The sequence below is a fragment of the Rhipicephalus sanguineus genome, chromosome 4 (genome assembly GCF_013339695.2).
Source record: "Rhipicephalus sanguineus isolate Rsan-2018 chromosome 4, BIME_Rsan_1.4, whole genome shotgun sequence".
NCBI lineage: Eukaryota > Metazoa > Arthropoda > Arachnida > Ixodida > Ixodidae > Rhipicephalus > Rhipicephalus sanguineus.
This window is the reverse complement of record NC_051179.1, coordinates 33,929,092-33,945,851: the sequence shown is the minus strand read 5'-3', so window position 1 is coordinate 33,945,851 and position 16,760 is coordinate 33,929,092. Positions and strand designations below refer to the sequence as shown.

The following is a 16,760-nucleotide window of genomic DNA, read 5'->3' as shown; positions in this document are numbered from 1 at the left end:
AAGGTCTTTCTTCAAATCGACGCAGGACGAGAATACGACAAGTCTGGCAACCTTAACCAGTGGTGGAAGAACTCAACCATTCAGAGCTTCCAGTCGAGGGCTCAATGCTTCATTGATCAGTATTCAAACTACACTGCCAACAACGAAAACGTGAGTGCATGCGAAATGCGCAACTATTTCATTGTTTGCATTCTTTGCCGTGGCTGCAATGCAGTTGTCGCCGCAAACAGTGCTCACTCATTCATATGCAATGCAATTGAGCCGCAACGTTTTGTCTCGTGTGGTTCAGTGCGGTCACGAGACATTGGGCTAACGATGCAGTGTGTACAAAATGAGCATTCTTCTTCTTTTTAGCTCAACGGAAAGCAAACACTGGGCGAGAACATCGCAGACAACGGAGGCCTCAAAGCGGCTTTTCACGTGAGTTCCCTTTCATAAAAGGTGTCGCTTGGTCTGAGCTGCATGGAAGCAACGAGTCCAAGTTTTAATGTGATAATCAGTATATCGAGTGGTTGGAGTAAAAGCGATTTTTAAGAAGTTAAGAACAGTCTTGAGCTGGGCTCAGCTGGATCGAAATATTGAAAGGCGCAGAGAGGAACACATACAAAATGAGCACCATATTAAAAGTCATGTTTTCACAATCGCACTAACTTGGCCAAGAAGTGTTATTTGGATCGCGATTGTTTATTACGAGAACGGCAGAAGTGTCACTTGTACCAATTAACTTTGCGCTGGTGTGTTCTTCTATCCTCGGATCCTGCTTTAGAGTGCTTTTTGATGAACAGTTGCTGGCTTAACTGTGATATCTGGTCAGATTTTCGCATGCATCAAAAATCCGCACACCAAATATATCTTTGTGATTGATGCCTAGTGCATTTCACACACAGTGAATTGCTGCATTTAGTGTACTTCACCGCACTTCTCAGCTTGAGGAGTATTTCATTTTCAAACTTAACTTTCGGCCATGGTAATAGGTAAGGCTTTTTGCCTGTAGCTTCTGGTTGCTTTCTCGCTGCTAAGTGAATATTTTTATAGCTTTTAAGGCTAAAACGTGACCTATCAACGATGATCTGGCTGTTGTGATTCAGTTGGCTCTGAAGGTACCCGTCATAAGGTCATTCCGTACTTGCAGAGGCCAAGGACTGAAACAACTGCAAGTTTGCGCGACTTACAAGATACATGTCATTAATCTTCAGAAAACGTTTCAGATAAGAACTAAAGTAACAACCTCGTTTTGTCATTCCACTTTGGTTGACCTGAAGCTACGAATAACTTGAGTGGACGTAGCCAGCGTTTACGTGCAGCCTAATTTTGTCCCACGTTGTTGCGTTCGCTACACGAAAATCAGTTCATGAAGCAATATGAACAGATGCGCAGTACGTCCTTGATAAATGACTCTCTTCCTAACAATCGATTTATTTATTTATTTATTTATTTGTGCAACAATACAAGATTGTCATGGTGCTTGCAGCAAAAGGTGACGTTAAAGAAAACGTCGCCCGACTAGACCTGAAGCATCATATATGCATTCAACTGCCCAAAATTCAAATGCGCCAAAAAGCCGCGTGCCAGAACATCTTGTAATCTAGGGATTATCTTAAATTGAGGAAGACGCAGCGAACCATAGAAAGCAAAATGATAGGTGTAACCTTAAGGGACAAGAAGAGAGTAGAGCTGGTCAGAGAACAAAATCGTGTTAAGGACATCTCAGTCTAAATCGAGAGGAAGTGGGTATGGGCAGGACATACAGCGCGTAGGCAAGATAACCGCCAGCACTTAAAGGGACACTAAAGAGAAACAGTGAATTGGTTTAGATTCATAAAGTGTGCTCGGAGAACTCTTGTGTAGTTTATTTCACCGCCGTAGGTTTATCATTAGAGGAGAAAAGCCAAGTTCAAAGTTTCATTTTTAAGTTTCGCGCCGAACTTTGTAATTCGTGACGTAAAAGATTTCAAAGAGCATTTAACGTATTTTGGCGCCACTGGCTCGACGAAATTTCCACAAACTCGTTATGTCAAGTCTCTGACCCCTTCAGAGGACAATGTACTTCGATTTAACCGATTAGGAACTACGTAGGCTCAAGCAGGCGCCGTCAAAAATATGTGACGTCACGGCAAATGGTGCGGGAATTCCAAGGTGGCGTCGTCACCTGTATTTTATTTTTGCGCGTTTTCTCGCTTATTAAGCGTATTCTCGCAGCAAGCGTGGTGTTTTATTTCGATAGCAATTATATGGACAGTCTCGGCTGGAATTTGCCGTCGCCGTCGCCGCCGTCATGCACCGTATATGTATAAGTATGTATATGTATATAAAAGACCCAAAGAAAATAATTCAGAAAAATGCTTCCGAAGCGCGGAATCGAACCAGAGACCTCTTCCTCCGCAGCGACTGGCGCTAGCCACTACGCCACGAAACGCAGATCCTCCGCGTAGGTAACGGCGAGCGTTATATACACACCCTTTTTCGATGGACGGACTCAGAGACGGCTGCGCTTATAAGCGTTTCTTCATTACCAGCGAGATGGCGTTAGGAGCGCGACAGGCGCATTTAAAAGTCGTCGGCGAGCTCGCTCGCTTCTTCTTATACTTGCGCAGGGAGAACTTTGCCCTTCCGCTGTCTGCTCGCGCGGTTTTCTTGTGCTGAGAGGAAGAGGGATGTTCCACGCTTTCACCGTGATGTCCGCGCTCATGTTACGGAGCGTACGAAAGCCACTCGAGCTCAAGGGACGCCGCTAAACGAACAAACAGAAGATGAGCGCGAACTATCAAGTGTCACAGCTCGACACTTGAAGCACGCTAGTTTCCTTCGCTGCTTCGGCCGCCTTTGCAACAGGAGCGCTGTTCAAACTGAGAGCATCCATTGCCGGATGTGTAAATAAATGTTATTTCTCTCTCTCTCTCCATTGGCGAGCCTCACTTCATATAGCATTAGTTTCTTGCTATCGCATTCATTGCTTCGGCCTTGCGGCGAAACTGTGACTTTTTGGTATCGTGGAAGACTACTTTACTAATGCGAGAAAATTCGTTTTGCTCTTTAGTGTCTCTTTAAGAGTCACTGACTGGATTCCAAGAGAAGGCAAACGCGCGAGGGGGAGGCAAAAAGTTAGGTGGGCAGATGAGGTTAAGAAGTTTGCGGTGATAACGTGACCGCAACAAGCACAGGACCGGGTTGACTGGCGGAACATGGGAGAGGCATTTGCCCTGCAGTGGACGCAGTTAGGCTGATGATGACGATGGTGATCTTGGAATGCAGGCATTCGAAGAATGGCTGGACAGGCACCCCGACGAGCCTCCTCTGCCCGGCGTGAACCTGACGCACAAGCAGCTGTTCTACGTGGGCTTCGCCCAGGTCTGGTGCTCCACTGAAACGCCGGAAGCCATCCACTTGCAGATCCTCAGTGACCCTCACTCGCCGGCGAGGTTCAGGTAAAATAAAGAAGGGCTCGCTAGTATTTTGTTACTCGCGGTGTTCCGATGACCTCAGATGAGTTAACGCTTTCCATGCGCAGTGCGAACACACAACAGACGCGTGCAAACGCGCGCGCACGGGGGAAAACGCAGAGAAATGTGGTATTACAAAAGCTCCGCACCTTCCTACCTTACAAGCTTTACTACAAGATTTACTAATCGTGCCAGGCACAAGAGAGAGACAATTAAAGAAAAACCGGCAATGAAATAGAGCTTTCTTTTCCCACGGTCTCAGCGAGAAACGCGCAATTAACAACGAGAGCAAACATACCTATCTGTGAAGAATAACGTGCCGATGAACTTTAGGTTGCGCGCTTGAGATGTTAGCGCCCGGGGCAACGTTTGGCAATGAATGTTTTCGTCGGCTGATACTCTCTTTTATATATTTATATCTTAGCGAGTGATCGATTTCGGCAGGACAAGACGTGAGGCTTCGTGCAAGCCGCACGCTTTGTGCAAGCACAAAATAAATTAACGAAAGAAGCGCAGCGAAGTACGGCTACTCAAGATGTGTATGTCCAGTAGATTTGATTACTAAGAAGCTGATGCAAAAGCGAAGTAGGCAAATGGCATCTATGCAGTGTCGGTAATTCCTCAGTTTCAGTATATATTGCACAATCTACTGCGTATTGTGGTAACCGAGCGTTGCGTTCCCGATCGCGTCTTTGCTTGTTCGGTTACATTGAAGGAACCAGCCAGAAATATGCCATTTTATGGTTGGCCTCTGTTTCTTTTTCCCTTTTTTTTTTTCCTCTTTCCACGAGTTTTTCCTTTAACAACTCTTGTCCCCCCCTGCCCCCCGCCAGCCACCCCCACCCTTGCGGCATTGCGCAAGCCCGATTTACCATTCACTGGTAACAATGCCATAATTTGCATAATTACTGGATATAAAAATAGTTTTAGAAAATGCATAGAGGTTATTTCCTTTCATTTCGTTCCTCGCACCTAAAGGCTTTTTTTTTCGCCTTTTACAATGACCTTTTCACGCTTGATTCGCCGAATAAAGAATTGTGATTCAACGAGTAATGTACTTAACACGTCGACCTCCCTTTTAGATAGTCAGTTACGTCAGCATAGAAGCAAGTGTTACGAAAGACAGGGCAGTCATCCATATAACACGACGTCGATTTCGCCACCGAAACGCTCACGACTCGTACTAGTAGTAAATAGGCCAGAGGAAGGTTGCGCGAAAAAAAAAAATGAAAGAATGAACGGACGAGCTGTCGTCGCTCACTGCTACTGCACTTTTTCCTTCCACCAGGGTCACGGGGCCGGTGTCCAACTCCGACGAGTTCTCCAGGGAGTTCAAGTGCAGAAAGAACAGCGCCATGAACACACGCAAGAAGTGCGAAGTGTGGTGATGGAACAGGTAAGAGAACGCAAACAAATTAATGGATGAGGCATGATGCGGTACAGTGTCATGGTGACCGATTATCACGACTAACTTACTTTGTAGAAATTAATTAACTAATTAACATGGGTGGCGCCAAGATTTTTTTTACTAAGGGGGGGGGGGCACCCATGACAAGTGCGTTCCTTCGGGGGAACGTGGGGTGGAGGGAGAGGACATTAATCGGGGAATTTATGCGTTTTGTTTTGACTATCTAATAGCTCTTGGGGTGGGGGGGGGGGCAAAAATTCCTGAGGAGAGGGGCGACCCGGCCGCCCCACCCGTGCCCCCGCCACCCCTGGCACCGCCTTTGCGTGCGAGTTAATTAATTTCGAGTTACCCCAAAAGCCGTCTTTTGAAGGTATGAAATACGGAGCGTGTAGGTTGGGGTAGTCAAGGGGGACAAGGTGAAACAGATATACTGTATGTGTATGCGTCATCATCAGTCATTGTATATATTAGACAAAAGAAGGTGAAAATCCTAGGGATAGATATAAACAGCGTGTTTATCACTGAAGCTAATTGCGACCGCCGAACGCAGTATGTGCAAGGTAATGCAAAGATCGCGTTCGATGAAACCGTAAATTCTGTTAAAAAAGAGACGCATCACCTGTTGAAACAGGCGTTTCTCAAAAGCTCTTGTAAAGTAGGGCATGAAAAATTGCATGAAATCGCGTGTGTGATATAAGGAGCTCTTTATTTCACAGGAGTGATCACGCCGTGGGAAAAAAAATGTTAGATTTTTGTTTCTTTGTTTTTTTTTTTACAAACCGTGCTTGGTAACACGATCAGTTTCTTTGAAGAATGGCCATCACGACAGGCATGTTTTCATAGCCGCGAAGAGTGAAGACCTCTTTGCCTGCTTCTAATCGCGCCTCTTTATCTGGCGGAAAATAAAGTTGTTATCATCATTATCATCATCGCGTGGCTTTCAACTTTTGGAGCTTGGTTTTGTTACTCGAACAAGTTCGATGGCCGACTTATTCCGGGTTAATGTGATTTTTCATATCACCATATACGACATGAAATTACGGCCGCTCACGACGAGAATATTTAACAACTGATGCAAACTTCAGCGTTTCCTCGCCGTCAAAGCAGCAACGCCAACGCCACGTACCGGGTCGTCCGCATCAAAAGTGAACACCTAATTAGTGTTCAAGACCTCACGGAAGCTGACGTTTCATACATAATTCGAGAAATTATTACTTTGAATATCGATACCACGATTAGATAACGTGGTATATAACGGACGTTTCCCTCGTGAAGCAAAATAAACGTTCTAGCTTTACCGTATTAGAGATGCGAGTTAGGCTCGTTGGTATGAATAGACTTGAGGCTTAACTAATTAGCGCAGAAATGACAAAGGACGAGGTGAAGGAAACAGACAGGACGCCGCGCTTTACCAGTTTGAATACTAATGGAATGTTCACCATAGATTTTATCGACCCTGTACATTCGGTGCTGTTTTTGTAGTCAACTGTTAGTGCTTACGTATGTCAACTGATTAATGAAAGGGCAAAGAGAGGGGAGGGGGAGGCCTGTCCAGGAAGATCAGTGTGAATCAGCACGTGCGCACAGCACGCGGTCCTGTAACACAGAGAAACGACCGGAAGAAGAACAGCGAGGTCCGATCACAGCGATATTCTTCGCAAGCGCCGATGCAGGCCAACAGAAGCCAACCGTTCGATCGAAGAGGTTTTCTTTCTCGTGACAACTTAACGAGATCGTGACCCCATTGTATGATACCCGCAAGAACGTAGAGCGGCTTAGACGCCGTGGAAAGAAACGCAAAGCGTAGTGTTTCATTATCCCCAGTCTGGCGTCACAGCTGTAGCAACGGAGCAGAAGAGGTCGCTGTTCCCTTTGGGAATGCTTCAAGGCGGCGCAGTCCGTCGCCTGGGAGTTTACTAAATTTTCTTGTCTGTATGCTTGACAGGTCAACCGGTCACCCATTTCGTGGCAGTCTACAAAAATTTAGTTTTGCGGACCTGTTCTCAATGTATGCACCTGAATGTAATTCGATAGTAATTCGATATGTCACGAAATTGCGACAACAGTCTACAGGAGAGGTTACTGAAGGCTGAATTACCATGTCGGTAGCTCTGATTAGACAATACAAACAGCCACATGATTTTGTTGAAGCTTTCAACCTCCTTCGAAACATCATGAGCAATACTGTTTTTTTTTTAAGTGAGAGCAACACGCTGACAGGATTTTGCCAGGTGGCCACACATGACGTCGAAATTGGAATTTCTCACTGCTCAGCGTGTCGTTCGAACTCACGAGTAGTAATTCGATATGTCACGAAATTGCGACAACAGTCTACAGGAGAGGTTACTGAAGGTTGAATTACCATGTAATAATAATAATATCTGGGGTTTAACGTCCCAAAACCACCATATGATTATGAGAGACGCCGTAGTGGAGGGCTCCGGAAATTTCGACCACCTGGGGTTCTTTAACGTGCACCTAAATCTAAGTACACGGGCCTCAAACATTTTCGCCTCCATCGAAAATGCAGCCGCCGCGGCCGGGATTCGATCCCGCGACCTTCGGGTCAGCAGTCGAGTGCCATAACCACTAGACCACCGTGGCGGGGCGAATTACCATGTCGGTAGCTCTTATTAGAAAATACAAACTATGTATAATAAGATATCCAAATTCCATATTGTGAAACACACGTTCACAGGTTCTGCTACCCGAAGGTCGCGGGTGAGATCCTGGTCGCAGCGGTATCAACAGATTTTAGTCATTCCGGAGATTGGTATCGATGTATTTCTCGAATCCTGTCGCCAGATCCCCTTCAGAAATGATCCGTATATGAGATATGGGAAATGCGTTTTTTCAAGTGGCAGCGTTGGGTGATATTTTGCTCAACCCCCACCCCGCTTCAACTTTCTTCACTGTCCCGGTCCTTGCGGGACTGAATTTCGTGACTGCGGCCCGCTAGCTGAGGTGAATTGGAGACCCCTGTTCTAGTAAGTGTTACGCGCGTAGCCGTAATAGTAAAAGAAAATTTCGCAACGTTCACGTCACCTCGAGAAACCGTGTTACGCTGTCGCTTGGTGTAGTAAGCATGGACTACTCACAAACGATCGCGAGCGGTCTCGCGGGGCACGCGCCAACGCACGCGAAGTGACGGCCTCCGTAACCGTAAAACGCTGGCGGTAGGGTATAATGGGATGGGGGTTAGAGAGAGAGTGAGAGAGAGAGCTACAGCACACGTTGATGACCTCTGGGCTTCCGGCGGTTGTGGCGTAATACGGAGGAAGAAGGAACAACGAGGAAAGAGCGAGAAGGCGGAAAGGAAGAGCGCATGGGCGAAGCGGGTCACGCTGTCTGTGGTGAAACCGGTATCGGAGGAGTCTCCCCGCTGATCTTGAAAGTGACACGGAGCCGCAGTTCTTTTTTTCAGCGAAAGGCAAGCGCTCAACGATCGTGGGAAAAAAGAGAATGTAGCACTCATTCGTTGCCCTGGAGGCGTGAGCGGAGACACAGATCGAGGTGGCGCACAGTCGATACGATTGATCGGCTGTGTATACAGAAAGTAACCGTGAGAAGTTAAGGAATATTCACACATGTGTCCGATACGGGAACCGGGAGAGATCAGTCCCCATGGTGTATACCGTGAAATAAACAAGTTGAACTCGTAAAAGCGTGTAATGAATGCGCTCGGTTATCGTATCCATAGTTGGGCATTAAAACGTTGCACGCGGAACAGATCATGCCTTAATTACTACAATGGCTGCTCGCCAGGCACGGATAATCTAGCCAGGTGCGCTATAGTTTATCCACATCGCAGATTCGCAGGCGGCACCTCACTGGCCCTGTAATGTAACTTGGCGGTGACCCAGACAGCCAGCGGCATAATACGTCCTCTCGATTCTTGCGGTCCTCGAAAGTATCAAGCTTTCAAAATTTCACTTACCGGCATTTCATAAAGTATTTCGACTATCGTCAATAGACTTTTCAGAAGACAGCCTCTTCGAAGTCTGCGGACCATTACATCAAAGGAAGTCGACATGTTAGTGACTTGTCCATGAGGACTTCCGTCCGAATTTCGCCTGTCTCTATACAAACTAAGTTATGATGACCAACAGACCTATACCGAGTACCACGGAATACAGAATACTATTCCGCGATGGTCCTCCCTGATTGGCCATTTCAAAATGCGTCAGGCCCCCCACATAGGCAGCGCAGGCGGCGCGAAGTGTGACGACACGGAGAAAATCGAATAGTATTCCGTATTCGGTGGTATACGGTATAGGCCCGCAAGCTGACCTAAGCGACAGGCCTACAAGCACAGTTAATGTAGTTCTTTCATATAAAATCGAAATCGATAGTTCGACGGAAAGCCGTCTGGTCGGGAAGAAACATGATGAAGGGAATGAAGTACGCTTCTATGTCGTCCTTTGTGTGTGTTCGCTAGCAATATGGAAGCATACAATCAATACCAACTAGCCCAGCTTAATGCATTAACGAGGAATGAAGTACACCGACCAAATGAAAGCTTAAAAAAAAACGACGTTTCGGCTTCTATACCGAAGCCTTGTTCACAATCACGCCGTTTCCTTTTAAGCTTTCATTTGGTCGGTGTACTTCGTTCCCGTCATCATCCTTTAATATAGGTGATAGAGCATTTGCAGACCGTTTAAATTCATTGTTACAAAAGAGCTAGGCGCCAAAGCGCTCCCAACACGCCTATAGCCTGCCGTGCAGGGGCGGGTCGTCTCGTTCGCCTTTTCGGGGTTAATGGGCTTCGGCGGCCGGTCGTGCTCGGCGCGGCACCGAAATCGCACAGACGTACACAGACACGTGTGAACGCACGCATGCGACGTGGCTCGTGCTCGTGCATGTTACCCACGCACGCACAGGGGAGCGCAGACACGCCGGCCCCGCGGCGTTCGCGGCCACGGGGTGACCCTGTCGCTCCACTCTGTCAGCGAGCTAGCCACCTCGCTGGCCAAGTGAGCGGTCTCGACTCCTGGTCATTATTTCTTTATATTTCTTTTCTCCTGGCACCGATTTGTAGTGCAGACGCGGCCGTCAGCGTGGCTGATGTGCTTAGGCTTCGCGTTCCGCTGGCTCCCCCGAAAGTGTACGCTGATCCGAAACGTCGTCGCTATAGGCTGTGCCTTTTCTTCTCACGTGGCCGGTACATGCTTAAGTGTTGCAAAACACGCGGTACATTCAGTCGAACACTTCCGGCGTGCTTTCTTTTCAGAGAGGGCGTGCAGTTAGGGGACCCAAAAGACGTTTCGAAATGGCGGACTCCGTTGAATTTAGTCTACGAGCGAAGAATGGACATGAGCAGCGAACTGCACTAGAGTGCAGTGGGCCGGTTGGTACATGTCCATAGAAAACGAGAAACAGCGCGAACAACCGGACACAGACGGGCTAAGCGCTGTTAGCCTCTGTCCTGTTCGCGCTGTTTCTCGTTTGCTGTGGAGATGAGAACTTACTCATGTAGCAACGTTGGACTTCCCAATACTTTGCAGACGTGTTTCCTTTCTCGATAGAGCCTTTCGAGAGTGTATAGCGCTAAGATACACGACACTTAACAGGTCACTCTGATTGTAAAATAAGGCCACTTTTGTTGAAAATGTCGTGAATGAAGAGGGAGAGGGAATTCAAGAAAGGCAGGGAGGTTAGCTAGACTTCGTCCGGCTTGCTAACCTACTAGTGGGGAGGGGAATGAGGGAGTGAAAGAGAGAACATGAGTGCACACGAGTCATAACACACGGGTACAGTGCAACGTCTCTACGGTCGATCTCTTAATTCCGTTGTCTTCAAGAACTGCAGGAAGCCTCATGTGGCTTTCTGGGCTAACGAGCTGTGGGGCCAGGCTCAGGAAGTATGTAAATTCTTTTTGGAGAGTTCTGGCTTGCCACGTATATGACTCTTTTTAAAGAGACACGTCAACTTTCTTTGGGGGTCGTTATACTCTCTTCGGAGAGTCGTGTGACCCACAAGAGAGTTAACGTGCCTCTTTAAAGAGAGTCATATACTTACGGTAGAATAGCGCAAATACGAAGACGAGAGAAGATGGAAGAATGAACCAACTCGCCCAACAAGTCACCTTACTGGAGTCATATACGTGGCAAGTCAGGACTCTCCGAAAGGAGTCACACATACTCCCTTTTTTTTCTTAGAGTGCACGCAAGGCGCGCAAAACGAGCGTTCTCACATTCCGCGTGGGTGTTTTCTCATACTTCTCCTTGAATTGAAACCACAATCTCCACTCCCAGCGAGAGTCATGCACTTTCGCGCCCAATGTCGGCAATAATCATTTACCATCTACTTACGAAACACATCGACGATTATGTAGTTTAAAGTAGCTAAGAGTGCGCCAAGTTGAGCCAGGTGGAAGGAGGACATGCTAGATCATTCTTACTAAGGCTTCACAGTGCATGTAGAAATAGATAAATTGGTTACTTTTACAAACGGTTATCATATCAGGCGCGTATTAATTTGCGTAGTACTTAATATTCTGTATATAATAGCAAAAGCACTAATGTTAATTAGGCAGTGGGAGGCATGACTTGCGGACGAGGGAACGGAGAGCCAATAGGCTCTGGTTGATCAAGTCAGTTCGTGCTAGTGGTGCCCTGTACTAAGGGCCTTACCACCATCACCTCTCAAATAATGTTTCTTTCTTTCCTTCCTTCCTTCCATCTGCTAAAAAAGTTTTAATGAGTTTACTCGTTAGATGACCTTCGAAAACGCGTAACAAAAATGACACTTCTGAATGGTGTCGACCCTTTCACCATTGTTTCTAATAACTCCTTCTTTTTCCCTGCCCACTCTTGTTTCGCAGGCGGAAACACGACGTACTGAAAGCTAAGGAGTCAACCGCACCGACGCAAGCACTCTTACAAGGTCAGCATTTCTTCGTCCCGACCTCTACGCAGCCGACATCGGGACCCATCAGAGCTTCGTTCTTACATGCAAACGTATATGTTCTATGGAAGGAAGAAAAACTCAGCAGGTCGCAGCTTTCTATAGGTTTTTTTTTTCTTTTCCGTGTATATAGCGGACAGCGTATTCAAAAATGCACAAAGCGAGAACACAGGCAACCATCTTCAACGTTCAGTGTTTAGAGTTTAACGTGTCAGAATGTGCCTCGCGAGTCTTCTGCTTTCTGTGTGATGTACATAAGTGATTGTTGCTTTTCGTGCTGTGTGTACCTGCTGTTTTGTTGTCGTGTGTTCGACGAGTCCACGTGCGTGCACCACGCGTTTATACAGTCATGTTGTAGGCGCGTGTGCGGTCATCGAACTGTGTAAAGCGAGCAGTTAAACCACGTCTCTAACGACAGCAAGAAATACCTATGACAAAACAGCGTCAGTGCCGCGTCAACGGTCATGTGACTTCAACGAATCTCAAACCCCGTCGAGCCAAACCTTGTATGACCACACTCAAGCATCAATGCTCCTGTACGTTTCCCCTAATTTAATCTATAGTATTCCATCTGTCTTTCGGCTGTTCCAACATCGTTCGCTGTCTGTCAGGTTGCTAAAGCATGCGATGTACTGAGTCTGTGTCGGGTACATCGCACTGACTTCTACCATTATGTGAAATACAAGTCCGAAGTCGTACAGCGACTGCAGATTCCGTTGCACTGACGTAACAAACCGAAATATTTGGCTCGTGGTGTTATATGACGTGTGTGCCACTATGGCAACGCTTTCACGTGACAAAGATATGGAGCTTTTGCTTCGGCCTGTAAAAGCGAACGGCTGTCATTCAGCCCCTTTTTATGGCAACCAGCGGTCCCGACGTGTTCGTTTGCAAAGGCTGCTCATTTGTGAAAGACAAGCTTGGGAAGGAAAGCATATAAAGACATTTACGATGCAGAAAGACAGGTACTGTCGGTTTCATCTGAGCATAAATTTCACGACTGCTGCCATGGCATGGCTGTATAGATAAACGCGACCGTTTATTGTTGCGACAAGGGTGCCTACGAAGTGTTGTGATCATGTTGAGAGCGCTTTGACTCGGACGCCGTTTAGTTATCGGAGATGCTTCACACAGATGCACTACGTGGTTGAAAGTGTTGCTGTTTTTTGTATTGTTTGTTTCCTTATGAGTGACGTCGCACGTTATGGGCACTTGAAAACTTTCGGTTCAGTTTCTGGACGAAGAGATGACACTTGAAATCTGTACATATCAACGTTGACAAATCGGCATGCCTCGCGTCAAGAAAGATGGAAGCCTATTTGTTCGTGCATCAGGACGTCGGACTTCCTGTTCAATTAGTACTCGTATATCCCGATATTGAAGCCTCGGGAAGTTTTTACAGACTTGATAAACGTAACGGTATCGTTTCCGTATACCTATAGCTTGCCTGTATCGTACATTCCTGACGTCTGCATTAGGCGACAGCGCATTTGTGTTTCTCATATCCACTACCACTAGTCAAATTATGCGAACACAATGAAACTACACCTACACTGTTCTTTATATAAGTATTCTGCATTTCCCTTTAGATAGCGCCAGCTTCAACAGGGTAAATATGTTAACGACGAGATTTTGTTGACATCAACCATCCGTGCTGACTTTTTTTTAGAGTTGGTCATGATGGCTTGGTTACGTAAAGCGTAAGCAGCGATCGGCTTTCTCGTTAATGCGTCTCTGTACTGCCTTTTGCGCGCACAGGACAGAAGTAGTCCGCTCAGCGGAAAGTATTTTAAGAAACGTTTTAAAGCCAGCAGAAGCGACCGACATTCACTGACGGTGCGGATGGCGTTAAAAAAAAAAGAGCCGTAAGCGGTGCTACGTTTACGCTTTTTTTTTTTTTTTCAGACTGTAAAGCCATTGATTTGTCGATCAGCCAAATCACCGTAAGACGGCGACATATACTTAGCACTCATCTGGCTTGGTCGAGCGGTATAGAAAAAAAAGCCTTTAAAAACAGTACAGTTTTCTTTGACCAACGTCAACAGGCGACCAATGATAATAATATGAAGGATGTCAACAACTTTAAAGTTTTCCACTTTGCGGGATTTCAGATCAGTGTATTTATAACTTGTTACAAGTCCTCTACACCAAAGGCAAGACGAACGAGCTCCAAGCGAAAACGCGAAATACAACAACCGACCACCGAGAGGCACCAGCCAACGCTGCGACAAAGGTTACGACGACGATTAGTGAAACCTGATGGGCGATGAATCAATTTCTATGAGGCAGCTGACGACCAGTAAGATTACACCAGATTACACCAGAAAGACTACTTCGAGTGTACGTAAAGATCACTTGCGTCCATGCACCTGAGGTTTCGGAGTATTCTAAACAAACCACATTGAAATTTCGGCTACTGGAAGAGCGCGTAATGCGAGTTTATCTCTGTTAAAAAGGTATAATTGGGCAATCGCATTCGCGACGAAAGCGAGTCCAAAATTACCCGGGAAAAGTATTGCCTCAGAGATCGTCGAAGACTCTTGTTGCGCTGAGAATGGGTCGCCATTATAACACCTTTCGTGTATCTCGCGCGAGTTTCCGTTCTTTGTACAAAGCTGTTGTTTATAAATTTACAGCCACATGTACAGCGCTATAGAAGAGAGGCTGTGTGTATAGCCGACAATTTCATTTACTTGTGTAGTCGTAGCTCTGTGAATCGGGAACAGTGGTCTGTCGCTCTCCGCGTTGTATCTATATAAACACCACCCAGTGACCCTGTTTTGTTGTCAATGCACTGAAGCATATTCGCACCTTCATTACCTTTTTTTAATTCAGGCTCGTTTGCGTACGTTGTATGTCGCAGTGTTAGACATGCATTGCTTTTGTATGTGTGTTCTGTTCTTCGTGATGTGTGGTGACGAAGTTTATGATCATTCATGGCGAAGTCTGAAAATAATTATGTGAGGGCTGAGTGTAGCAAGCCTCAGAACTTTTTTTTTTTTTTTGCAAATTACGTATGGCCAATTGTAGTGTTTCCGCGTAAAATTTGTTCCCGTTGTCTGTGTATGTGACGACTGCATGTCAGAGAATTGATGTGTCTCGCTTTATGAAAAAATCCTGCGAATCGCAGCCTGAATACTACTGCAGGCGTTAAGTATTCTTTCGAGGAAGTGCCGTTCGAGCCTTCAGCATGATTCGAAATAAGGCGCCAAAATTGTCAACCGGTCGAAGTCACCATAACATACCTCTGAGATATTCACAAAAGCATCGCGTTACCACCGATCAATGAGCGCGTCAACAAATTCTTCGCGTCCGGGACAAATACATCTTTACTATTTGTTGTTGTATTTGTTTACCGAGCTAACATTTGAGTAGCATGCACCAGTTTGTCCAGCACGAAGGTCAGCTGATTACGCGAAGTGGCACTTTCTCGCGACAAAACGACGCAGCAGTACTGTATCATTTATTCCTAGTGTGAATTAAGATTCCTTGTGCAACTGTGTTATCAGATGAGTAGTGTGGCGATATACTCGGCTACAGTCGACAATTATCAAACAATTCACAGACAAACACTCGACCACGAAGTAAGCAAGTGACGCGGTTTCACCTAAATGTCACGTGTTCTGTTCATTTCCTGCAAGAGCGTTAATTTTTATTGGGCTGTTCACGCATAGAGCTACATGATTCGACGTGTCACGTTTTTTAGACCAACGTACAGTTCACAGTTCCAGAAAGCGTGTTATAGGAGTGCATATCTGCCATTGCTCGTAAACTTTACTGATGTCCCGTGGCAGTGTAACTAACTGAAAAGGGTTGGTATCCGCCTTGTAAGGAAGCTGTGATTGAGCCAAATAGTCACTTAGTTGAGGACCACGTTGGAGGATAATCAAAACGAGAAACAACACGACGCAGACTTTTACGGGAGAACAGCTTCTACGCGTGGACATACAACTGTAGTCTACATTGCCAGGCGTCGTCGTGACGAAAAACTGTTTCTGCTTCTTAGCGTATTTCGCGCACGAATATATATAATCAAAGTACGAACTTTGTTTCGAGAAACGGACAACACTGACGTTCATGTTTCACGCATAGCCATGTGAATACCCATAATTTACAACCTCGTTGTTATTTTTTTGTTTCTTTCTATTTCGGTGCATTGCGTGTAGTCGATTGTCTCATTGTTTCTAAAGCGAAGAATCTTCTAATGTCTAGTCAACTTATTAGTGTGCACTGCTTTGCGAGCGTCTACGGTTTGCAAGTGTGTTCCACCGTTTTGTGTCAGCCGGACATATAGCTGTTATATGTGTTATTTGTGCTTTATACCGATCACATTGTAGAATAGACTGCGAATCTTTTATGTGAATGACTGCAATTACATGAAGAGTTTCACCCGAAACTTTGTTTGTCTGTTTGTTTTGCACATAGAAAGAGTTACGTTTAATTGCACGCTTGTGTAGATAGATATGTTTGCTACGGTGATTTGGTTACGTCGGTGATAATTGTATTGTTATTTGTACGATAGATAGGAGCGACATTTTACGTTGTGTGTTGTGTAAAGACGAAAGAGACAAGGTCTTCGAAGCTGAGCACGACAGCCCACGGGGTAAGTGGCAATATTTTGTGTTTGTCTGTGAAGTTTCTGGAATAAAATAAGCTTTGTTTGATAACACGAAGTGTGGTGCGTACTGCGCGTTTGTCTCGCACATTGTGCGCTTGCCATCGGCTCTCAATTTTCAGGGCTGTTCTTAATCACAACCGCATAAGACGCCACAAGAAATACGTCTCCTACTGTATAGCACCCATGAGGCTTCTGAGAAACACGCGATGCGGTTGACATAAATAATATTGATGAATATTGATCATCAGTCAGTGGCTGCTTAAAAGAGGCTATATGACGTCTAGTGACATCATGATGACGTCACATGATGTTTTTTTGCATCACTTCATGTTGACGCCTCTGACGCCGATGGTGCACTTTTCGCGTTTGAAGAGGCATCTAAGAC

The 16,760-nt window shown here is 45.9% G+C and overlaps 1 protein-coding gene across 7 annotated transcripts in view; it reads left to right on the top strand.

Moving 5' to 3' along the window:
- LOC119389742 (endothelin-converting enzyme homolog) overlaps window positions 1-16,424 on the top strand; it is a 152,263-nt gene extending 135,839 nt beyond the window's left edge. For all 7 annotated transcript variants that reach the window (XM_037657118.2, XM_037657121.2, XM_037657115.2 and 4 more), the window contains 5 exons: window positions 26-150; window positions 355-420; window positions 3,253-3,425; window positions 4,729-4,836; window positions 11,675-16,424. In XM_037657118.2, the coding sequence (XP_037513046.1) occupies window positions 26-150; window positions 355-420; window positions 3,253-3,425; window positions 4,729-4,828 (464 nt within the window). In that variant the 3' untranslated portion in view covers window positions 4,829-4,836; window positions 11,675-16,424. The remainder of the gene's footprint in view (window positions 1-25; window positions 151-354; window positions 421-3,252; window positions 3,426-4,728; window positions 4,837-11,674) is intronic.
- The last annotated feature ends 336 nt before the right edge of the window (window positions 16,425-16,760 follow it).